The following is a 26,983-nucleotide window of genomic DNA, read 5'->3' as shown; positions in this document are numbered from 1 at the left end:
AATTGGACGAAGTTAATTGGGCGATGGATAATTAGACGAAATTAAAAAAACTTGCACTCCTTGCTTTATTGTAAATATTAATAAAATATACATTAAAACGAAAAAGTATATTAAATGAAATACAATTTTATTTTCAAATTATTAACTCACATTATAATTTTATGCTATAGCACGTAAATATTATATGATATTTTCTTTATTGTACCTCAAAACTTTTATAAAAATTCTTTGGTCTATTCTTTTCATAAAGATATCCATTCCAAACATATGTTTCTTTGTCTTTTTGACTTAACACTTTACCTACCGCTCACGCCAATTGGCGTCCTGAGTGTGCCGAAAGTTAAACACCGCAGACGCCAATTGGCGTCCTGCGTATGTTTTCGTTTCCATGTCAAATTAAAAATACATGTTTAGTGTTTTATTTGCTTTTTTTTTAAGAGATGACTAAATAAATGTATGAATTTTCATTTTATTTTAATTTTTTTTTTTTTTAATTATATTTAGACAAATGCGAAGGTTTTATAAATATATTTTATATTTCTGTCATCAGGCAGTTTCACTACCAGACAAACTTATGTATCTTTTGATGTGGTCCGAATATTTTAACAAATTTTTCTAGACATGTTATAAATGTAACAATGCATCAATTCAAGCCATTATTAAGTGGTTCTCAACATGTGGTTCGCCGGAAATAAAAATTATTACATTTCTTTATTATTAGATTTTAAAATTGATTGATGATTTTAAAATTATAAAAGTAAGTAATCTAGGAATTTAAATAAAAATAATTTAAATTGAGTTAACCAGCGGTTCTCAAACTTTTTCAAATTTCTAAAAACTTTTATCCAGCACACTTTTTTTTCGGACGGTGTAAAAAAAGAAAAATATGATATTTTATACACAAACATATAAATATGTATATTTAAAAATAATTTATTGGGTAAATGGGTTTATTTAGAAATAAAGCCAAATTACATAAAATTAAAAAATACGATGTACATATATAAAAAGTACAAGACACTAAAAATTTATCATATCATTAACCATTAGATAGTATTGGATTATTGAGAATCTCAAGATTGTCAGATTAGTTAGATTCTATTGTATTTTTTTCTATCCTGTTATAAGGAAATTCCAACATATTTTTTGTGAGTAAATATTATCTCCCGTCAGATATTACTGGCTTACTGGAAATACCGAATCTCAGTGACACATTATTTTAGAAAGTGGGAATTTTTTCGAGTTATTATTTTTGAATTATTAGCACGATACACATAAAAACTTATGGATAAGAATTAAGTTTAAGTTATACTATCGTGTGAAGTGCATCTGGTTTTCGTGTGCTCGAGTGAATATTCGAAAAATATTACGAACTGTTTATAAAACATAGTTTTTTAGTTAAATACGAGTGTAGAATCTACGTGAAAATAATTACAGTTTATGTTATTTAATATAGTGTTAAATATATATAGATATTCCAAGTGACAATGAAAATTATAGTGATAGTGATTCAGAGTCCTCTGTTCATGAAAGAAATCGTCCACATGCTACGATGCTCATGAGCAATGAGGAAGATGAACAAGAAAAATTTTTAGAAGACACTTTACAAGACACAAAACTTTATTGAAGATGACTTGTTTCCCGTTATTGCAGAAGAAACGAATAGACACCATAATCAACACATCAACAGATACAAACTGCAAATAAAATCTAAAAAATGGGTGGATGTAACGGTACCAGAATTAAAAAATTGGTTTGAGTTGATATTGCTAATGGGCCTGGTAAAAAAAGGCTCATTACACCTGTATTAGACAATAAATCCACGAATAGGAACCTTGATATTTACAAAAACCATGAGTAGAAATAGGTTTTATCAAATATTACGGGACCTGCGTTTTTCCAATAATGAAAATGTTCCTGATAATGTAGGATTACTGTTCAAAGTACAAAAAATAATTGATTATTTCTCCGAAAGATTAAAAAATATGTACAAACCAAGCCAAAACATATCTCTGGATGAAGGTATGATCCCATGGTGTGGAAGATTAAATTTTCACGTATACAACCCCAGTAAGCTCACAAAGTACGGTATAGTGATAAGAATGGTATGTGAATTAGTGTCAGGATACATATCGAAATTTAAAATATATTCAGGACCTGGAATTTCGTTACAAGATTCAATATCACATCTAACATCAGACAATAAATACAAATGGCATCGTCTTTATATGGACGATTTTTATAACAGTGTTGAAATAGCAAAAAAAAATATATATGAAAAAAAAATAGAATCTGTGGTACCATAAGGAAGAATCGGGTTTTACCAGAATATCTGAAAAATGCAAAATTACGAATATTTGAAACCAAATATAAACGATATGGGGTAATATTGTTGCAATTGCGAAAAACAGTAAAAAATCGAGACACTTTAAACTTTCATTATATAACTAGTTATTGTGAAAAGTGATTTACACGTGAAAGACAATGTAAATTATCTGTGTATGTGCCTGGAAAATTTCACATTACGATGGAGTGAATTACAACGGTTAGTGAATATTTTATTGCAAATGAATTATATATTAGTAAACTCGTATTAGTAAAAATGTCACAATACAAAAGAAAAGTTTGCTTGAAAAATGTTTTTACAAATTTAAAAAAGTTTGAGAACCGCTGGTTAACTCAATTTAAATTATTTTTATTAAAATTTCTAGGTTATTCGTTTTTATAATTTTAAAATCAAGATAATCATTTTAAAAATCTAATAATAAGGAAAAGTAATAATTATTTTTTATTTCCGGTGAACCACATGTTGAGAACCATTTAATAATAACTTGAATTGATGCATTGATACATTTATAACATGTCTAGAAAAATTCAATGAAATATTCGGACCGTATCAAAAGATACATAAATTTAAATAAAAAAGGTAAAATTCGCGAAGTTTTGCGAAAAAGTGCCGGTATTTAGCGTAAGTCTGGTACTGAAACTGCCGGTCGGTAAAGTGTTAATATGCCTGAATTATCCATTTATGAAGAATATAAATTATGGTAACTCAAATTAGTCGTTCTCAACAATGATCTATAAAAAACAATTATCTATAAATAACACATAAAATATAACCCACATGTGAATAAAAAGATACATACATTTTTGCTGTACTGAATTTTTTACCAAAAACACAATGATACTTTGACAAAGTGTTTTAAAACCACGACAAAAATAATTTTCGAAGACGCAACGAATCTTTTTGCGAACGTTTTCAGTCAAAATTCAAAAGTATACTGAGCGCTAGTTATGGGTTATTAAATTTATATGTAACTACCCTATCTAGTTTTAAATAGATAACTGTAAAATATGTGATTTTTGTAAATTCCCAAAGTTTATTTTCACACTAATTTCCAAGGCTCAAAACATCAAAAAAATTAGTGTTAAAGGCAAAATTCACGATAAACATTTATCAGCGCTAGTTCTGAGTTATTATATTCATATATAACTACCCTATCCAGTTTAAAATAGAAAACAGTAAAATATGCGATTTTTGTAAATTCCAAAAGTTTGTTCTCACAGTAATTTATAAGTCTCAAAATATAAAAAAAATCGCGTAAAGGGCAAAATCCACGATAAACACTTATCAGCGCTAGTTCTGTGTTATTATATTTATATTTAACTATCCTATCTAATTTAAAATAAATAACTGTAAAATATGTGATTTTTGGAAATTCCAATAGTTTTTTCTCACAGTAGTTTCCAAGGCTCAAAACATAAAAAAAATATAGGCCCACTATAAAAATTTATCAGGTAGGTATTTATAATAAAATTACCGAATTAAGCCTAAGTGCTTTATGATATCGGGTAACTTTCTGAAATTCTTGAATAAAAAAATCAAACTGTTTAAGTGATATTTTATGATTAAATATGCAAAAATGATAAGTAAATATATACATACATCTTATGTAGGTATATTATATTTTGCTTAGACCGAATAATGTTTTCATCTTTTAATTCTTTTCTAAAAAATATTACTTATATTTTCGTATGTACGTATATGTATATATATATATATATATATTTAAATATGTATTAAATTATGTTAATTATTTAATTATTTATAAGATTATAATTTGCATCACGTTTATTTGTAATGCATTATTTTATCGCCTAAACCTTTGAAAAAAAAGCGCAGCGAAATATATGATCTCTGACTAAAATGTATTATTTAAATCACTTGACACATTGGTTTACTAAGTAAATTAAAGATCTTAAAAAATCTATTAGTATTTTTTGGATAAAATGCTTGCATTAAAAATATAACAAAACCAATATTTCAAGCGCTTTTAAATACAAATAAAACAATCACAACTAACTTTATGCAAATTATCTGAAGAACATATTTTAACACATCAAATACATTATTTTACTACTTAATAAACATATTTAACGTTTGCTAAATTTTTATATATATTCCTACTGCTGAAAAATCGTTCAAGTTCACTCAGAAAAGATCCTACAATTCCGATTATATTAGATGTAATAAAAATATTGCCTTTCCGTTTTACGTGTATCGGTCTTAGTCTCTAAAGCACATATTGCTTTAGAGACTGAAGAGAACATATCAATGGTTACAAATCATCAACTGAATGTACTTAAACTAGCCCTTAATCCATTCTTATTTTTCTACAATTTTTTTCTTTTAAATTATAGCCACAAAATTTTATTTTATATTATTATATTTATTATATTGTAGCAAATATCAAAATTTTACAGTTACATATATTTTATATTGTAATCGTTTGTTTAAAAAAAATATTATTGTATTGAAATAAAATCTTAATAAAAAAAAAAGTGTTGGACGCTGCAATCGCAGTTTTGAGGCATGCCGCATCAGCGTGCTTGTACCTGTATCTGCCTCAAAACGCATCAAAGACCAAAATATTCACAATATACTTTGACTAAATTATATATTCTTCTATTTATTCAGCACCAGCTACACAACAGCAGCGTACGGTAGTCACGGCAACGTGTTCATTCGACTGGACGCTCTCGGCAGACCGGCGAGCGCCGGCAGCGGCTCCTATGCCACAATAGCCAGCATCCATAAATTCCCCCTAGGCGAGTCGAAAAATTCCATCGCTATTAATCTGAATTTTGTTTGAATTTGCGCAAAAATAAATCTGTTTGCTTACTGTACACATAGGAAGTCGCCGTTCGCCTTCGCCGTACGCCACCACGCATCTGGGAGGACACGTGTACTCGCGACCTGAACCCCCATCCTATTTTCCGCCCAACGGATCGTGCTGCGAATCTGACCATCTCACCAAAGCGTCCCAGGTAGGATCAATGTTGATTTTGCGCATCTCAGAGCCCTAATTACGTAACAGAATAAATAAACACATTTTTAATAATTTGATCATGAAAAAAGTATAGGATTGCTAACGCTAGACATTGAAAAAGCATTTGACACCGTTTGGCACGACGGTGTCAAATGCTTTTTTTATATATTTTACTCAGATATTTTTATTCTGTTCGTATGCTAGTTTTATTTTAACCGTTTTTGATATTTATCCTGACCCTGAATAATATAATTATTCCCATTCATTATTTTAATTCATATTTATTTAGACCGTATGCTATTCTCATTCTAACCATTTGATATTTATTCTGACCCCAAAGTTGATTTAAATTCGAACTATTTAATTTGTTGCTTCATAATATTCTCAGCTCACAAGAAAAATATATATATAACTATGCGCGATCTAGTTCAATTATATTTTAATTATTTATCAGCGAGATTAGAACGTAGGAAAATATTGTGTAATCTGTGATTATAATTACATCATTATTACTAATACACGATTGAAGTTAGAAAGCTGGTCCTATGTTATTTAACATTTCTACAATATCCTAACAAAAATCGTCACACTAATTAGCCGATTTAATAGCAAAGTTTTCTTTAAATAAAATTGCAATTTCTAAGTAAAATGTCTTAAAAAACAACAAAATATTAATGTACAACAATACTATTCTTACGCGTCATATTTAGTTAATAAATATTCAGTTTAAGAATAGTGCTTTCAGAATGTATTATGTTGCAAATAAATTATTTTTCTAAAGTTTGTCAACCTTTAGAAACAAGCTTTTATGTACTTTTAATATATTATACGAATAATTTTAGGTTGACTCATTTCTTACTTGTTGGTTTATTTTGCTAATGTCTGGTTATAATTATTCTACCCTTACGATGATTTAGCATGCATTAGTCATAAAACCTGTCTTCCAATACAAAATGTTTTGATGTTAGTCATAGAACATATCACCCCTCTAATACAGTTTTAATCTGTATCTAAATTAATCACGTTTTATACGCAACACCACAAGAACAAGTCCAGGTCATTGAAATGCATTTTTTAATAAGCACTTTTAATAAAAATGTTTTTAACTTAAATTTATCCAAGAGTTTTGATGTATTTTCTACACGTAAATAAGCTTTTTAATTAAGTAATGGTTCAATGCATATTATTAAAAAAAAATAGTATTCTTAATAGATTTTGTGTTCATTGTGGTAAAATAAAGTCTCATTTGTATCTCAATAATTTTTAGAATATTTGCATTAATTTGACTAGCTTTCTCTTGTCAGCAATCAATGAAAATAGTATTTTTTTGTTCTACCTGATGATCCATTAAATACAAATCAAATTACCCCAATGGGATTTAATTGCTTCATAATGAATTTTGTATTCCCATGTTACTTTAACATGTTCAGCATTAACTATGTGCTTGAAGTTACAATTATTAGTCTTTAGAAGAAAAACACTACCGAACTTAAGTTGCATCTCTACTGTACACAATAAAATTATTTCTTCTTTATTAGTTGTTATTATCCGTCTAAGTAGTGCTTGACTTGCTATTAAATAAGCATTAGAAATTTCATATTAGTGTTACTAGTGGTTTTATTATACAATATCCTTCTACGAGAATAAGAATGTATAAAAAATGTGTTTTTATCGGGGCATATAAATTACTTAGTTATTTGACTAAATGAAGCGTAGATAATATTAATGGCAATTAGGCAAAGGGAATTTCGGTTAATTATTCATATTTATCCGGTGTAATCTAACCGCAGTGTAAGATTATTTATTATTTAATAGTCTTTAGAGATACATTCTAAAATCTAAGATATTGTGAAAATGTTGGTAGATCGGACGCAATTTAAAATATTTTTTTTATAAACTGCTATTATAACTATATTTGCAAAGAAACAATTTAGTTCGCCACTAATGACACGGTTTTAAATTATATTTGTATTGAGGCGCAGACCCTTGGCGACGCGCCATCTAAAGGCTGTTCTCAGCGGGTTGCATCTAGTGTTATCTTCAAAACGAGGAGGCGCATTCTCATGCGTGATATTCTAAGGCAGCGGTTTCAAACGCCTCCCCGAATTTTTTTCCGTGCCTCCCTACCCTTTTTTTTAATAGATATAGTAATATAGACATGTTTTAAATAATAAAAACTTTATTACAATGAAAAAATAGGAAAACTGCAATTAAAAAAGTATTCACATACACACATGTATATTTATTTTTATATTAAATTCTTATTAATCATTTAAACCAATTCGCATCAAAATTTAATGTCAAAGTTGTTGTTGTTTATTGACACAAAGTGTATCAAATCTTGGGGGCAATGTGGAGAGTGCCTCTCGTAACTCTTTTCCGGCTATAAACCTTATTTGATATTTGGTTTTCATTGCAGCTAATGCCGAAAAAATCTCCACAAAGATTCATTCAAAATTGAATTGTGGATTCATTTTGAGACTCTAAATTGACTATTGCATGATAATTCTATCAATTTTTCTTTTTTAATGATTGTCAGCTCAAATTTTACTTCTTAATTATTGACAATCCACAAAAACTTTGAAAAAGCAAGGTCTTTGAAAAAAAATAAAAATGCAGCACTAAACCATCCAAGTATTCAATAAAAAGATTTTTACTGGCATCAATATTGGCTGTGACCCAGAAATATTTAGAAACTGAAAAATGTGGATTATTTTGTAAATTTTATTTCCATGACTTCATCTTTTTAATGTAAGCTTTTACTTCGCCCTCTATTGATTTATTTAAACCGCTCAATTTTCCGAAAATTTCAACCAAATATGCAAGTTTAACAATAAAATGTGCTTCTTCATGATGGTTTTCTTCGAGAAATGTTGCTATTTTTTTGGAGTTCAAATACTCTTTGAATCACTTTTGCACGAGAACTTCACAATAATACAGTAGTGAGTTATAATTAGCTTCCATATCAAAACACAGTTTAGCTCTCAAAGTAGTTTATAATTTTTATAACTTTTGTAAAAATGTTGTTCAGTTCTTCGCACATATTTTTTGATTGACACTAGAGCTGCTCTGTGAAGCATACAGTCGGTCCAGATAGCATGGGAGCGCACTGTTGTATAAAAATGTAAGAAAAATAAACATTCATTCACTGAATATTTACTGTTACGTTACGATATGAAGTTTTATTTATTTGTAAATATTATGGTATGAAAGTTATTTTTTTAATAAAAAGTTTTGGCGCTGCTGTGGTTGTGCTGCTAAGTGGTTGGAAACCGCTGCTCTAAGGAGAGGGTGCGATCATGGGAGACCACGATGGAGACGTCAGGCCAAGGACGAGAGCGAGTCGAGGATTTATTTCGGCGTGAAGTGCAATGCCCTAGCATGACTCAATAAATGTCACTATCCCTGGCGCGTGATTCAAGACGGAAAGCACATATTTTTAAATCTTATTATGATTTCTTATCTCTCTCGAAAAATCGTTTCAAAGTGCTTTCAAAAAAATCAGAAGGGCGTTAATAATTTACTTTCCAAGAATTATATTATCATTTTCTTAGAACGGTTGCCATGTGTTTTGAGGTTTGAAAAATATTATTACTTAGAAATAAGTAAATGGCACTTTTTTGAGTTCGCCTATAATATTTTAAACGACTCACATTTGATGCATTGAAAATGGTTCTGAAAACATAATTTTTTGCTATGCAATTAAATAGTTGAAAAACAGTATATTCTATACAATATAATCATTAGATGTAAACTGAAATTACGTGCGCTTTAATTTTTAAAATAAAAACAGTTAAACTAATTAATTAATTTGGGTTAAATTTTAAATGTAATTTTTTTTTATTGTAGTGTTATTATTTTTGCTACGTAGTTTGGAATAGAATATTTTTTTCTATATAAATTAAATGCGAGTGTCTGCTGTATTGTAAAAACAAAGTGTCAAACTGATATCGACGCCTTTACTGTCAGCACACATGGTATTGCTTCCTCGTAACGTCACTTCCACGATGCAAACAGACGATAAGTTATATGGAAGACAGTGGAGAGGTTCAGGAAGCAAGAAGGCGTTGCTCTAGACATGTCCTTAAGCGAGTAGACATTTTCCAATTCAATCATAATGGGAAACTACCCGCTGGAGTGACATAATCGATTTCCTGTAGCAGCGGTCGCCACACGAGGCACACAATAAGCCGACGAGGGGTGTGGACACAAAGTAATGATATTTGCTCTTCCATTTGAAGAGGCCTCGTAGATTAATGGTTCAAGACATCCCTCTTGTATGTATACATCTTTATTGTAATAAAAGGTGACCAAATTTACAAATCTTTAATATGGATTAAAAAATATTTAATTTATACCTAACTAGTAATTCATAGTTTTAATACTATTTAATATCCATTTTGATTAGTGATTGCTTCATATATTTTAATATTTTTTTATAATTGAATTTATAATTCTGGTTCGAAGTCTAGATTTTGTATCTTTAAAAAATCCTAATAATGATTAAAAACATTGACAGAATAATCAAGTTTATACTATAATTGTATAATAAATGTAAAAATCATCCAAATAAATTTTGAAAAGCATTAAAAAAATTTACCGATAAATGTGACTGTCGCATTACTATATGTAGTTTAATTTTATAAGAGATAGCTCAGTTTGACACAAGTTTATTTGCAATTAATTCTGTGGAACGGCAAAGTTATTATTACGACAACCGAACGAAAAAGATTCATTGTTCAAACATTCGTAATGGAAATTGCGAAAACCACCGAACGGGATTGAAAGATATCCGTAAAACTTTTATTATTCCTGTTTTCATAAGATAAGTAAAAGTAAAGTCTAGAACTGTGGGCGGAAGCGTCTCGTGAAATTTTTCTTGCAAGGGGGTATATTTGCTTTTGTAGAGTGGTGGATCACCATGCACCTCTCTTGCAATGAAATTGCCAATACCTTTGACAAGTCCGTGTTAAGGGATGCCGCGCGAGACAAAAGAGGGTTGTGAAACTAAACCCTCGCGAAAGAGGCGAAATTGAAAATTTAACTTTTCAATTTGGCATGACAATTGGGGTTTGATAGGGTCCCCGGTGGCTCTCTGTCCCCGACGTGTTTCCAACCCCTGACTTTGCTATTCAACTCGTCTGAAATACGTTAAAAACTCGCATTAATCATAAAAACTCCCAAAACAAATATAATTTAAAAATACGCGGAATTCAAAGCTGTGTTGTTGTTTATTTTTTCTTGCAAATAAAGATGTACCATTTAATTAGAAATACGCCAAACGAATAAATACACACTTGGAATTTGTTCTTGGGATAGATCGAATGGGTTTAGGTTCGGTTCACTGCCTTTTCAATTTAGTGCGAACCCTTGACCATAACGAGAAAGCAAACCTCCAATGCAATACATACTGGTATGTACATACAAGTATACTGGGGCTGGGAAAAGTTTTGGGACCCAATTTGCACCGTTTTAGTGTTGTAAATATAATAAATTTAATGATAAAGACTTGTGGGTTCTTGTATAACTTTACAAAACTTATAATGCAATTTAATATCTATTTTTGAGACACTTCTTATAATTATCTACCTTCACATTAATTTTAATAGTCAGCAACTAAGATAATCAACAGTGTATGAGCTTTATAACTCATTAACAATGAATGTAGTCTTTGGAATATTATTATATTGAGAAAATAACAGTTGTATCTCAATAACTGACAAATACGCACAAAAATAAATGACTAAAGTTGATATCTAATTATAAATACAGTTTAAGAGTAAGGAAAATATTATATCATTTTGACAAAAATTAAACCAACTCCTAAAAATAGATCTTCCTAATATTTCAGCCAGCCTGATTAATCGTGTTTCAAATTGACAGCTATTGTTAAATATATCTAAAAAGTAAAGAGCTAAAAAATGTTTAAAATGTTGTATAATATATGTTACTTTCTTTGTCTTTTTTATAATCATAGAACTGGCTTTTTTTTATTTTTTTTTTTTTTTTAACAATTTGTATGTATCTGGCAATGTTATAAAAGTCATCCTAATTCAGTGATAAGTCGTCTAGAAAAAACTTTTTTTTTTTTTTGTTGGCTATAGTGAACTAGCAAAGCGGTTTTCGTTAGCGTCGTTTCACGACTACTCACCTCTTTTACATAAAGCCATTTGATACTAAAATCCAGGTCATCGTTGTCTTAACCGACTTTGAAAAAGCATTCAGTTTGTCTTGATTTTTTATAAAGTTTACACTTCTCATAATCACCTTATCTTTTAGCTCTCATTAACATTCCAACTTAGCAAATCTCACCATCCTAAAATTTAAAATTTCCAAAATAACCTTTTTTTAGCTGGTTTAAAGTTTCATAAATATGGTAAGCCTATTTAAAATTAATGTGAAAGTAATTTAAGCAAAAATAAAGTTTGTAATTAGATGTCAAGGATGCTCTCTTTTGTTATGCGGAGCGCGGAGTCACTTTGATAATTTATTTGCGGTACAATGATTCGCACAAATGATGCGGTACAAATAACAGATGCGTTTAATACGATTTTTCGTGCATTGTCGTAAGCCCAATGCGTTACAATGAGGTAAATCTATACAAACAGGCTAAGTCAATCAGACATAAGGAATACATGCAAGTAATTAAATATTAAAATCTGGGAATCAGTGATATTTATATTTATTTAATTATAAATGAATGTATGTATTATAATATATAATCAACAGATGTTAGTTTTTAATAATAAGGATTTTTTAAGAGTCTGCTGCCGTGACTCGAACCCGCAGCCTTCGAGTTCGACCATTAATATAAGTTAGTGACTCTCATTTAAGATATCTAAGTTTGAATCCTATATGGGTCTTAGTGTTTTGCAATATATTGTGTCTGGAATATCAGAAATAGTAATTATTATATAATTTACATTTCGATCAATCATAAAAGATTCGGTTTTCTTTGATTTTTCTAATCTCGCGGATAAATATCGCGATGATTATTTAAATTCGGGATAAGTTTGACATATTAAATATTAAAAATTCATAAACAATATCATAAATATCAAAGAAATAAATGTGGTAAATCAGAATGGGAATTATACTAATCTCTATTTTTATAAGTATACATTATAAAACTTGATTTTTTAATGTATACTTATAAAAGCATGACTAAATAAGCAAAGTACGGCCCACGAGCTGGAATTATATTTCATTTTTAAATTCTTCAAAATTCAATGTATACGCTCTAATGGAACGGAAGTTGTGAGATATGACCGTATGTGGTGTTCCTATTGCTTTGCATTCTGCTGTGACGATACACAGTAATAATTTTACAGCGTATTTAATGCGCCGTGTAACTTTTTTGTGATATTTTGTACTCATTTTTTAACCTGTGTTTATATCGTATTTTTAAAGCATATTGAAGTTTATCAAAATAAATTACAAAGCATTATAATTATTGTGCGATGATGTTATCTCTGTGTTAAAAGAATAAAAAAATGACATTTGACACGATATTCATAATAAGCTTTTTTATCACAGCACACATGATTTTCGCGAAAATAAATTAAGGAAAATGAGTTTGTAACTAAAGTTAGTTATTAACTTATAACATAAAGCCATTTACCGATTTTAAAATCTTTTAAAGTCTTATGTTTTTTAGGCTTTCTGTGAGAATACTTACTAGAAGTTTTGAGCACATTGTGAGTAACATCAATAGGCAATTTAATAGCAAATTATTGCGAAAGATTTTCGTAATCTTTATCCTGTGCTACCTAAACTTTAACGACTCTCAACGCCCTAGCTAAATTTATGTTAAATTATAACAAATGTACTTTAGAATAGCAATTATTTTGTATAGTCAGTGAGAATAGTTGCTGGAAGTTTTGGGCACATCAATAGGCAATTTAATAGCAAGTGATGGGTAACATCAATAGGCAATTTAATAGCAAGTGATTGCAAAATATTTTCTTATGCTTTATTTAGTGCTACCTAAATTTTAACGATTTTCAACGCCCTAGCTAAGTCTATGTTAAATTATATCAAATTCACTTTAAAAAATAGGCATTATTTTGTATAATATAAGAGCTAGATAAAAATAGTAACAATATATAAACATTCTTGGAGGTATTCAAATGTTGATGTAAGTGCAAAATACATTTCAATTTAAAAAATTACATTCTACTTTACAATGGAGAATCTTTACTTGACAGAAATGTGTATTTTAGATGAGGAATATAGTAAATTAGGATGTTTAAAGTTCGGCAAAAATTCTTTAAAATATTTTGCATTTAAAACCTTTAAAAATTTACCAAAATCAATTAGTAATAATTGCAGAGAAATTAAAAAATATTTTTTTAATAAATTCATGCAACTTTAATCAAATAAAATTAAATTAATATATGATACATATATCATATCACTACATAATTTTATTTTATTTAACATGCTTCTTATTTTTCTGATTTATTCTTTTAGGATTTAATATTAAATATTTTATGTGTATTTATTACAAATTTTAATTTTATTGTGTCAAATTGTTGTCACAGAAAGAGTTATTTCTTACTTATGCGGAATTACGTAAATATATAAATGAAAAAGTATCTTTGAGGATTTATTTTTATATTTGTCAGAACCTATGTCAATAGTACATTAAATCACAATTTAAAATCAGCATTTATAAATAACGATTTGCAGTAAATGTATACGATATGAAGTTACGAATTTCGAGTCCCAGTTTAATGAAATGTTATCTGAAAAAAAACTTTAACCTTATTTTTATAAATAAAGCTTATTATTAGAGGTACTGTGATATAAAATTCATATTAGATTTGAATTGATAAAATAAGAAAATATATGATAAATTTGCATAAAAAAATTCTTTCTTTCTGACCTATGACTTATACTATTAATATATATTACTAATTTGTATCAAGTCTAATTATGAAATACAATCAGATAAATGTAAACTGTTTTAACTCTATTTTTTAATAATTGTTAACTAAATCTGAGTACTCCGACCCGACATCTTGCAGATTGACTCAGTGTTGCTTTTCTATCTTATACGGAAATTAAATATGTACGGTGGAATTTTATTCCAATATGATGCTATTTACCCTGTATTTAATAAATCTAGTTAAATGCAACTCTAACTAATTATATATATAGGGCTTCAATTTTATTTTGAATTTTTAATAAAATTAGAATAATCCGCCTTACATCATATTGTAAAGCTTAAGAAAACACACAAATAGACAGAGATGCAGAACCTTAAGACTTTATTATAGAGATTATTGACAAATTCCATTGAAAGGGGAATAATCCTTCGATAAGCTCAGATCAATATAATTAACTTAAATGAGTTTTTTAATTTTCCGTAACTGACTTACTTCTTATTTTGTATAATATAATTAAATTTTTAATTAGTATACTTTTTCAAAAAATTAATAATTATTAATAAGACGGGTCCTAACCTTTTTTATCCCTAATTGGATTAAAAATATTTAATCTGGTGTTGTAATCTTTCAAAAATATAATTTTATTTTTAATAAATTATTTATATTGCATTTCTTAATCGTTATATATTTTATTGTGCATTATTTAGAGGCTCTACCACCCGATACCGATTAGAAGCGAGGGAACGATTTTAATTAAAAGCCTTCGCTTTACGCACCGACATTTTAAATCGACGAAAACTTCCTTGAAATTCTTCGCTTGAAAAATGTCGTTTTCATCGTCTGAAATTCTTTTGATGCCACCACCACCCCTTGATAAAAAAAATAATTTAGGTCGTTATTTAAACAGATCTCCCTTTGTCTTCTCGTCGCGGAGATTACTCTTAAATTACATCCCTTGCAACGCCACGTCCAAAAAACTAAACCTTATTAGAATGATAATTGTTTTAAAAGACATCACATGATTCTATTAATTTAATATATATATATATATATATATATATATATATATATATATATATATATATATATATATATATATATATATATATATATATATATATATATATATATATATATATATTATATGCGCGATTTGCTCGCGAAGGTGTAAACAAATATTTCAACACAGCCAACTAATAATCGTTATATTGTGTTTGTATACATAGGTGTGCATATCCAATTTGTATACATAGACACATCCACAGTCCATCGAAATTTGCTGCCGGCGCTGTGATAATTAAACGAGGGAAACATAAATTGTATATAGATGGGATGTACGCACCAGCAAGGGGGGTATTTATATAGTATTTATGGGTATGTATTGTGGAAATTGACGTAGAAGGACAACCGTGATGAGATTCGCCTGCATCGTTAGGGCACACAGTAATAAGGTGACGTCATGTTGCGATTTCGCTTTGGCCCCTTCGTGTTGCAGTTCATTCCTTATTACTTTGTGCAACAAGATATCGCAAAAAGCTTTTGTGATACGGTGGCGAAGCTTAAAGCTGCTCGTTAAGCAGCTTGCGAATTTGCTTCACGGGTACTTGTCTGCTTTAGCGTCCGATCGATGAGGTGCGAAGTCTTGCGAAAATCTAGGTACTAATTAGACGAATTATTTTATAAGTCAATTGCGTTTTGATTTATATTTTAAAATATCTATCGTACTATTTTTTTTGTACATGAAATGGGGCATTTTTATTATTTAAATTTATGTTTAATCTTATCGTAGTTAGTAAATCTAGATATTTTTCGTATGATTATGGCAATGTTATTTAATTATTGCTAGTATAAATAGACTATAAAATTTTTAAATGTAAGTAAAAAATGTTTTTTGTTAAAAATTGGTTTTATGGCCGCAATGGCTTGCTGCCATTGCGGCCATAAAACTTTCATTTGAACTTTTTTTAAGCTTGGAGACTGTGTATATCCAGATATTTGACTGTCGCACTCAATTTAATGCAGTTTTCTTGTATAAGAACTAGAAACACAGGTTGTCTGCGTGTTGTAAAAATCATTGCTTGAATTTTCTTTTGGTTTATTTTTAATTTCCATTTATTAAAATAATTATTAAAGTTTTGTACGTGTATTTTTTGGTAAAGTTATATTTTCACTATTAAAGTCCAAATACATTTTCATCAGTAGATATGTATTTCTACTAGCAAAAATATAATTTAATTAATATGCAGCTCAATTTGACAGTTGCGAAACGTCCATTTGCTGTTCAAACCCAAACCTAACTTAATGAAAGTTCTTGAACTAATTATAGTTTTAGAACTTTTATTATGTCAAGTCCAAAATACAAACTAAGCCAACTCATCTCTCAGGAAGAATAAATACATGCAGACATCGTATCTCACATATTGCTCCATAGTTTCTCTGCATTTCGATATTACACCATGTTTTAAAAATATTAAAGCTATCCTTACCGATATTACTATAGACTTCTAATATAAGAGGGCTCATCAAAGTATATTCAAACCGAATTTTGGTCAATAGGAGGGCGCAAAAACAATTATTACTTCTCAGAAGGCAAAAATTCACGTCAAAAGCAATAAAATCGTCTCGGCGCCGTCGCAGTGGGAACCCACTGCGACGGCGACGGCATGATTTTATTGCTTTTGACGTGGATTTTTGACTTCTGAGAAGGGATAATTGTTTTTTGCGCTCTCCTATTGGGCAAAATTCGGTTTAGATGTGCTTTATTCGATTCCAACTCGTAATATTGTTGACTGAAAATTTACTCTATGGCAACACTAAGCAGATGAATATTATGAGTAGATTTTTTAATAATTTTTAATGCCTAATTAAAATATTTCGCATAAAATACGACTTCAGAAAATATGCCTAATTTTTATATTTATTTGTAGCATATTATCATTTATTAAAGAAATTATATTACGATGTTAAAAATATATAAAATGCAATTTTTGTCATGAGGCCCGGAATCATTGTTTTTCTAGGGCCCGGGCTCGCTCTCGGCGGCCCTGTATATGACCGGGGAAATAAGAGGAGATCAATGATCCTCATTTTTCTCGAATCATAAATTTTTATCTATTTACATATTATTTCTCTATCCTTATTGGCAAAAAAATCGATTGTTTCACCCAAGTTTTTTTATTGCAGGATATTTTGTACATCGTTGCATACTTTATTTGTATTTCTATGCATTGTAGAATTTTTTTTTGCTCCACATACAATCGTTTGTATGTCCTTCATCAGGGTAATAAATGCATTATAATAAGCAAAGCGACTTCGTATTAAAAAAAAATATTAGATAAATATTATGAGTAGATTTTTAATTCCTAGTTAAAATATTTTGCAACAATGGCTAATTTATATTTTTATTTGTAGCATAAAAAGCGTTAACTGGTGCCTATTATTATTTATTTAAGAAATTATATTATGGTGTTAAAAAACATATAAAGTGCAATTTTTGTCATGAGGCCCGGAATCGTTGTTTTTCCAGGGCCCGGGTTTGCTCTCGCGGCCCTGGTGGCAAAGCACGCATTAAATAATTTTAGATAAATAGTGATAGTAATTTTAGAGTAAGTTATTTTAAGCAAATTAACTACGCTTACTACATGATTATCTATCTCTGATTTGTTAGTGAATAGGAAGTCCAAAAAGCGCTAGCTAGCATTACAGATTTTTCCGAATTAGTATTGGTTAATATATTTTCCGGTGATTTTTGTTTGTGCAGATATTTTTAACTATTTGATATTTATTTATTTATTTAAAATAAATTAAGACCATCGTGCCTTAACATATTAACTAATGTTGAAATGTATTAACTAACATTTAAGTAATTTATTGCATTATTATTAATAAATGTTTATTGCAATTTTATGTTTAGAAAATGAAGTTATGTAATTTTTAACGCGAATTTCAAATAATATTTACTATTTTGTAGTAAATTTTAAAAATACTGAAAAGTAATATATTACATGTGGTACGTTAGTAAAACTACCATAAAATATTTATTGGTGATAGAAAACTGTTATTGCTGCAAAGTACTAACAATTTTATGAGCACTCAATGTGTTGTATATTTTGCAAGATTAAAAGCATAAATGGGTTACTTAAATATTTAGCGATTTGTCAATCAAATCTTATATTAATATTTTAATTAAATTTTTTACTTTTATATATATTACATATTTTATACAGTGAATTCGAATAAAATTGAATAACAATATAACTATTTAAATTTCCTCTAAAATTTCATATATTCATATATTCAACGAGTCAAATGCTCAAATTTCGCGAAACGCTCACGTTTCGCTCTATGGTTGTTTTCACTTACCATTTTATGTTCAACGAATTCTTTCTTTTCATTTTTCTACGACGACATTCATTAAAATTGTTTCTAAATTATTTCGGACGCAAAACTCTCCCATAGACCACAAAAGACCTCCTCGCGAAAATTTGCATCTCCATTCACAGGGCGTTCGCAAGTCTACGACAAGAGAAAAATGAAGAGTTAATAGTTTCGCAAGTGTTGTTTTTCGCAACCTCGCTCTACAGAAACAATGGTCGTTCTATGGGGCTTTATGGAGCGTGACTTTAACGCCGGTGCTTGCTCAGCTTCCAGCCAAGGGCGGATGTGATTAATGTCGTATTTATTCATGATATTTCCTGGCTTGCTTACTTTTTCTTCGAACTTTTATCCTCGGCGGCCATCTATCGTCTGGATAGTCGCCGAGCAGTAATGCACTGCTGTGTTATTAGCGCGGCGACGGAAAGTCCATTTGTTATGTGTGATGTCGGGAGTGTGGTACAATACGGAATTTTGATGATGGAAAAAAGATAGGAAAACGAGGGGTTGAACGTGCAGACGACAAATATAAATATACGTATATAAACCAATTAAAAAGTTTGATTGAGTCAGTCGTACTGAAGTTAGGTCATAGCTGACTATATATTTTTGTTAAAGATACGTCTAGAATTATTATACCAGACAAGTCAATTTTGTATGTTTGTTTTATAACTACAGAAATGATTAGCATCCTTCAAAACCCAATCAAATCAGTAAAAGAATTTAACTGATCTACTTTATTCTTCAGATCCTTGCTCTCTTTCTGATTACCATTAATTTCGATCGATGCAACACTTCCTAGACGAATAAAGAAGGGGCAATCGAAATATTTTGCGACAGGGCCTCCCAAAATTTTATGCTAAACGATTCAAACTAATTCAAAGGCATTAAAGAATTAATAAAATAATATTTTATTATAACAAAATAAATTATTTAATAAAAAACTACGTAAGATTTTTATTACATAGCAATTTATAAAAATAAGTGTGCCGTCTAGCAGATTGAGGGGGAGACTCTGTCAGCCGCCATTAGTGCAATCCATTTGTCAGCAAATCCCGTTTAGTAGGTAAAGCTTTAAGAAAAACCAAAAAAAGAAAATTGAAAACGATCGCTTTTCCTTCAGCGATGGATGACGTGAAAAATAAACCGCATCGACTAATATAAAATTATATCGCCGTCGGTGTGAAAAAGAAGCTTTTGATAAACCCCCGAATCTCTTTTACGAACCCGTTCAGGTTTAAATCAAAGCAATATCGGACTTTGCGGCTCACAAAGGATGGGTATATATATATATATATATATACCCAGAGAGAGGCCGAAGAGACACGGACTATCAAACGAGAAGCACATATTGTAGGGATGTCATTTTCCGGGAAAACCCTACTTTACGACCGCAAGGGACTTTTATTAAAATTAAAATTAGTCATATTAAATTTTACAAATATATGGATCTTATTTATAAGCACTTTTGAGTAACAATTTTATGATTCTTAAGTACTAAACTAAGTATTTAAGAATGTTAAAAATGTACTCCAGTGAAAGGTTTGATATGTATTATTTTTTTTAAATTGCATATCTACGACTTAGTTTTTCAATAGCACTTCTATAAATTTTTGCTTGCTTGTTGAGTTCTAAAATCTTATTTTTATCATACGGTCTAGAGATATTTATTAGTTTAATTAGAGATGCTAGTCTAAAAATTTTTAGTAACTCTTTTAATTGATACCTATCTTATATCATATCTACTATAAAAAAAACATTTTTTTTGTCGATAAAGTTTAAAATATAACTAGAATATTTTAAGAAAATTAAGCCCTGAAAATGTGAATTTTTTTGATTAAAAATTTATTAATCTGTTATTGAGTTTACATTAACTTTTACTTATATATGAAATTTTCACCCAAAACCTTTTTTATTTGTGATAATCTATCGCCTCTTTAACTTTTTTCACGTGCCCTTAAAATATTTTATGCTTTAATTATTTCCATCAATTGAGTATTTTTTTACAGATAGTAATTCATTAATTAGTAATAAAATAGTTATTTTGGGCTTTGTGACTTTGCGCCAAAAATAGATACCGGCAAATTAGACAACAGTTTATTTTATAAACATATATAAATTACCACATGTATAAAAAAATGTAGATCCCGCTATCAGGCGGTGGAGTTGAATGGGCAGGTCTTGGAAGTTTAACAACCATCGCTGGCATGTCGATTTGTATTATTGTCGGCTGTGATTTTATGAATCAGCTGCGTCTATCGTGATATGTTTCCGTGGTGATGCTGATGTATTTTTATGATCATCTATGCTGCTGTGACTTCGTGGCGTTTCTTTTACTGCGCCTCTGTGACAAGCTGCCACATATTTTATAATGCTGATTCACTTCTGGCGAATCGCAGTTGAAGGTATTTGCGGACTAACTGCATTTCTTTTTGAATACGCTTTATGTCTAAAAAATACATATCCCTTCGGCGATCGGTAACCAAGTGTAGAAGAACAATAGTATTATGCGCAAGGTAAAACGTATTGTCCAACGCGTCCCCTTTCCAAATAAATAGTTGCTTTTGTAATAGTACTTATGAGAGATGTGTTTTACGTGGTCCGTAAAATATTTACAATTATTAACGCAATTGTTTGGTCACGATCTCCTTTTCATTGTGGCCTAATGTGTAGCCTAACTTTCAAGACTTATTTTCATTTGTTCGAAATGGTCGTAAGAATGAATAATTCTAATAAATTGTACAGGTGGTGGTTAAATAAAATAATAATTAGACAGCAATGTGAGATTTTTATATATGTATATATTTAAATCTCGAATCCAATGATTTATCAAAGTCTTCATTATTATTATATACGTATTTGAGATTATAAATTGATTTACTCGTCAGGTTTCAAAGGACGTCAAGCCTAATATATTAGGAAATTGTCGGAAAATTTTCACGGCAGAGAAGCGGGTGGAAGACACACACCCTCGGTTTATTTACAAAATCAAAGGAAAACACGGCTTCGTGACGTTTTGAACTCAGTCTGGATGAAGCCACTCATCGCGAAAAGCAACCGAGTGTGAAACTGCAATTTATTGCATGTTAGTCGTCTTTAGAATGTCTTCTCCCCTCGGCTAGACTCCAACTCACATGCCTTATATCACTCAATCTCGGGATACGTTTGTATGTATAGGATATGTCTTGAAACGCTTTATCGAGAATTCCTTGAGAGAAATTTTTCAGACTTTTTTTAAACGTCTCGTTACGTTGAAATTAAAACAATAAATCGTGAAATAATAATGATAGTACATAGTGCAATATTGCAAGAGATTACGCATCATCCACGCACCATGACTCGTGACATGTGAGTGGTCAATTTACTGTGATGACGTAGCTTGATTTGCAGATTTATGCATTTAGCAAAACATCTTTGTTCCAAGCGATTTATTCTGAGATACAGTTTATGTTTTATTAAATAATCAAATTGCAAACTATTAATGTTTTATGGAATTTAATAAAAGTATTTTATAGAAATGTTTCTATATATTTACAATGAAAGTCAACTGCATTAAAATACAACTATATTTTTAATTAACTAAAATGTTAAATTGCTACATTTTATATTACAAAAATCCATATATTGCTCATTACGATTTTTTTAAGTAGTAATTAAAATATATTTAAATAAAAAAAAATATAATTTAAGTCCTAAGAAATACTTGTGTTGTTCATCAGGCAACATCTTAATTATTTTTAATTAAATAAAAAATATTAGCAAATATAAATTTAGGAACGTTTTATAATTATTTTTATTGATATGTGTTAATATTATACTACATTAACATATTTAATGCAAAATCATTTACAAAACCATGTAGATATAAATTATAATTATAAACAACAGTTTGTATAAAATTCGATATAACGCGAGTAATTTATTTATTACGCGTAAAATATTTTCCAGAATATGCGAATCAAAATAACATTTATTAAATGAATTTTCAAAACAAAATTTTCGCAAAATGTATATACAATAATCCTGTTTTAATTATTTGTGGAATACATAAAACATTGCTTTATTTATTTTAGTATTAAAAATTGTTAAATACTATTGTACAAGCAAACATAAAAATAAGAATTAAATGAAGTATTAAATTATATTTTTATTCCAAAACATCCATATGCCTAAATATGTTAAATGATTGTAGTATATCTAACACGTGTTGTATAAACCACAATATTATGTTTCAAAATCATATAATACAAACCTTTAACTGTTTACATTAACATTACCAGTTATTAGCACTTTAACCCGAAATTGCGATCCTCAATAAACAAATTCACTCAGAGTTAAAAAGTTACAACTCAAACGACTCACACTAATACAGTTCGAATATATATGTATATTAAGGCATGTCTTTGTGTATTTATATTGTAATAATAACATACTAGTGGCAATGACCTGGGATTGATCTTATATATGAGATTAAATTCATAAGGTCGGAATAGCGTAGTCCATAAGATCTAGACTGCAAACCCAGAAGCCGCGGGCTCGTACCACGGCAGCAGACTAGAATTTTTATTTTTGAAAACCGATCCTAGCTGCAAAGTGTCACCAATTGATTATAATTTATTATACATATAATAATTTATAATTAATAATATAGATGTCACTGAATTCTAGATCATGGTTAATAATTACTTTTGTGTATTTATTATGTCATTTGATTATTACCATTGAAATGTATTAGACTTACGTCTGTCTGTAATAATAGTAAATAAGCATTAAGTATCAAAATTGTATGTACCTTTATTATTTATTATAGTCACTAGATATTATACCGACATATTAATTTTATTCGATATCTTGATATTATTGATTCATTTTTTTAGTGCAGTAAAATAATATTTTTTACATTGTAAATATCGTGAAATATGTTTTTAAAAATTTTTGCTTACTGAAAATGCTTTTTTTATAATCTTAAACAGAGGATGCAAATCCATCTGCAATTTTGATTTCACTAATGATAATCAAATTTATCTACAATTCTAATATAAAAGAAGTATCTATAGCGAAAATCGTTTTTAGAACATATTAGTGATTGTAATAAATAATGTAGCATTATCAAAACATTTTCTAAAAAATTTTAGACGAGAACTAGTGATTAACAAGCTGTTTATAAAAATTTAGAAAAAATTTGGAATTTTTAATTTCTTGAAATAGAATACTTTCAAAAACACAGCTGCATATTATTTTATCTGTTTTTATTTATTTTAACAGCGCACGTAGTCATTTTTTTTTTGCTTAATTGTGTTAGTTGTAATAATAAATAACAGCCAAAACCAAATAACGAGTAAAGAACAATTTTTAATTGCTGAAATTACAGAAATTACTCATACTTCCGAGTAAATATTATGTACCTGTGGACTTTTTCCATGTTTAATATTTAATTTTTTTATCTAATTATTCTTGGCTTAACATAAATAATTAAAATTATTCTTTGGATTGTTAAAAGAACTTGATACTTAATCATTTTTATAATTAAAATATATAGTCTTGACAAAAAAATGTAATAACATAAAATAATGTGTATATTAAATCTGTAACTGTGTTTTTCGATTCCTTATAACTTTATAAAAATATAGAATATTTAGAATTTTAATTAACTATTGAAATAAGGAGAAATATAATAAGCTTTAATATGCTTTTTTTATGCTAAATCAGAGCTTGTGAATGACATTAAAAATAAAAATTATGTTAAAGAACACATTTAACATAACTTATTTTTTTATTTCCCAAGCAATGGCATTTATAATTCTTTAAAAATATAGAGAACAACTCAGATTAAGTCATGTAGTAGAATATTTTCATATAAACAATTTTTGGTAGTGGAGTATAAATTAAAACAAATATTTTAATTTACAAAATAATTTTTAATTAAAATGAGGCAGACATATGTATCACATAAAAAATTTACGTTTTTATTAACATACAATTGAAATTTAAGTAAGTGACTAATTCCTGAAATGGCCGGGTTTGAATCACAGATTAGGTTTTCTTTGATTTTTTTTCATCTCACGGATGATTATCAAGATAAATAATAAAATAAAGTCATGCGTTTTATGTATTGTACGCTGTAATAATCATTACCATAAAACAGAAAAAAACACTGTTTGTCTGTATTATCACTAAAATCCTTCCCAAATGGTGAACATTAGTCACCTGACATTTTTACATGTCATTCTGGCTGCCATTTCTAGGTCAACTGTGCTATTTTCAATCATCAACTTAAAGTTGAAAGTAGAGCTGAACACTGACGTCCTGACGATCAATTGCGTGCTACTGCAAAACGTCAGGACAAGAGACTAAAAATATTGTATATAGCCAAGTTATAAAATTAACTTGTAATATAGACACGGGTAATATTTTAAAATCATCAAAGTCTAACTAAACAGCTTCCATGTTATTGATTTATTTATATTACAAGTAATACATAAAATAGAGGTATACAATTAATTATAGTGAGATTTAAGAAATTATAATCTATTTTATTTAATCGGGGTCTTATAATACTGATCAATAATTTCTTTATAATCATCCAAATTCTAGAGAGCAAAAAAAATGATAAAATAAGCTAACCTCAACAGTGTCAATTTTATATCTGGCTTTACTACTTTATAAGTGTAAACTAGTTCAAATCCGTAATTGTGAAGCAATACAAAAATGATCCGAATCAAATTATTCAAATTTAAAGAATGTGTGTTTTAAATATATAAATTTGATTCACAAATTATAAGGAAGGGAATGTCAAAATATCACGAATATATTTATATTATAGCATTAGCTGATAGTTTCAAGTAGCTATTTAAATGTATTTGCTAAAACAGCTTTAAAGTAGTTACTAACTGAATTTCACAAAAACCATGAAAGTCTAAATCGACATGAATTTTCCGATGGAAAGCTTTTTCCGCTGCCATAACACACTTATGGGGCACATAGGCGCGTTGGTTACTTTCGCTAAAAGCTCTTCAGCGTTCCGATAATGAAGTTATTCATAATATCATTTTGTCGCGATTCGATTGCACCAATGTGCACGACCGGGTGGGTGGTAAATCGTGAACCAGGGGGTTGAAAAGGGCACCCCCGTTTAGTAGCCGCTCCCCGCTTTGCACACCCCTGCACACAGGCGGCAGATCAAAGCGGTTCGACGCGGGCGTCAAGCTGCACCGGCTTTGGGGTGGCTTTCAGGGTGGAAATAGTACAGGGTGCACAATAAAAAAAACAGCGGACGAGGGCCACTGTCCTGCCGCTCGCAATAAAACACACCACCGCTCGGCGGTCGTTTGATTCAATCCGTCCCAAATAAAACCACAGTACCTGTTGTATTACAACTGTAGCAATACCAATTTATACGCATAAAGCAATTTATGCATCACTGTATTGATAAAAATCATATCTAAGAATATCAATTTGGCTTAATTTATCTTATTACACCCTGTCCAACATAAGGGTAAAGTAATCTTTAAAATCAAATGCAAAGTCTTTTTTTTCTTGCATCTTGACTTGGAATATAGTATGTAAGAGGTGCTGTTATTTTAAATGCTACTTTACGTGACTGAATTAAGAGTTTTAATATTTTTATTGATTGTATTAACTATCGATTTTATTTTATCTGCAATATCAAATTTACCCTTTTTACTTTATTATTTTGATGACTTATAAATGCTCGATTATCTTCTCTGTAAGCGTCCATGTTTCAACACTTTAATATTTTCTTACTCAAAAGCAAGTTGGATCAACAAATAATCACTTTTGTTTGGTCGAATGTTGTCCTGACTTTCTCGATCTAGGATTTTGTCTCTTTTTATTGTTCCTTAAATTCTTAAAGATTTTTCACTGAGCCCTTTTAATTTGGAAAAATGCTCTCTTTTCTCTGAAAAGACAACGAACATATTTCTCCGGTACCACATTTAAAATGCATAATAATCTCTTTAATGCTTTTCAGTACTTTGAACCAAATATAAATAGCAGCATCAATAAAAGTTTAATCAAACGTTTGTAATTATTAGAATTTATTATTTTTTTTACAGTAAAACACAATTTTAAAATTGCATTCCTGAAACTAATAATCGCTCACTCTTATACAAGAGAACACATCGAGTTCTTTAAGAAGAATTGGATTTGCCCCCGAGGGCGTCACTAAAGGGCGATAATTGCCCTTGTACAATTCTAATTGCAGAACCCCACCTCCCTCTCGATGCCCCTCGTCTCTAGCTGTCTATAAAGCCCCATGAAACGGACTGCTATGTGACAAGGGTTAAGCGAAATACACGTTCCGCACTCTACCGCCTTCATCAAATACAATGCGAATTAAATAATATTTACATCAATATTCTCAACCTT

General features: G+C 29.3%; 1 protein-coding gene across 1 annotated transcript in view; it reads left to right on the top strand.

The window, feature by feature from the left end:
- Positions 1–26,983, top strand: part of Drl-2 (tyrosine-protein kinase derailed 2) — a 79,323-nt gene that overhangs the window by 25,366 nt on the left and 26,974 nt on the right. Inside the window, exons 6-7 of the mRNA XM_088200019.1 lie at positions 4,979–5,109; positions 5,195–5,328. Coding sequence (XP_088056145.1) covers positions 4,979–5,109; positions 5,195–5,328 — 265 coding nt within the window. The remainder of the gene's footprint in view (positions 1–4,978; positions 5,110–5,194; positions 5,329–26,983) is intronic.

The sequence above is a fragment of the Plectrocnemia conspersa genome, unplaced genomic scaffold, assembly GCF_051122295.1.
Source record: "Plectrocnemia conspersa isolate PC_06_02 unplaced genomic scaffold, ASM5112229v1 ptg000012l, whole genome shotgun sequence".
NCBI lineage: Eukaryota > Metazoa > Arthropoda > Insecta > Trichoptera > Polycentropodidae > Plectrocnemia > Plectrocnemia conspersa.
The sequence above is the reverse complement of the archived record's forward strand: the minus strand, read 5'-3'. Positions and strand labels throughout refer to the sequence as shown.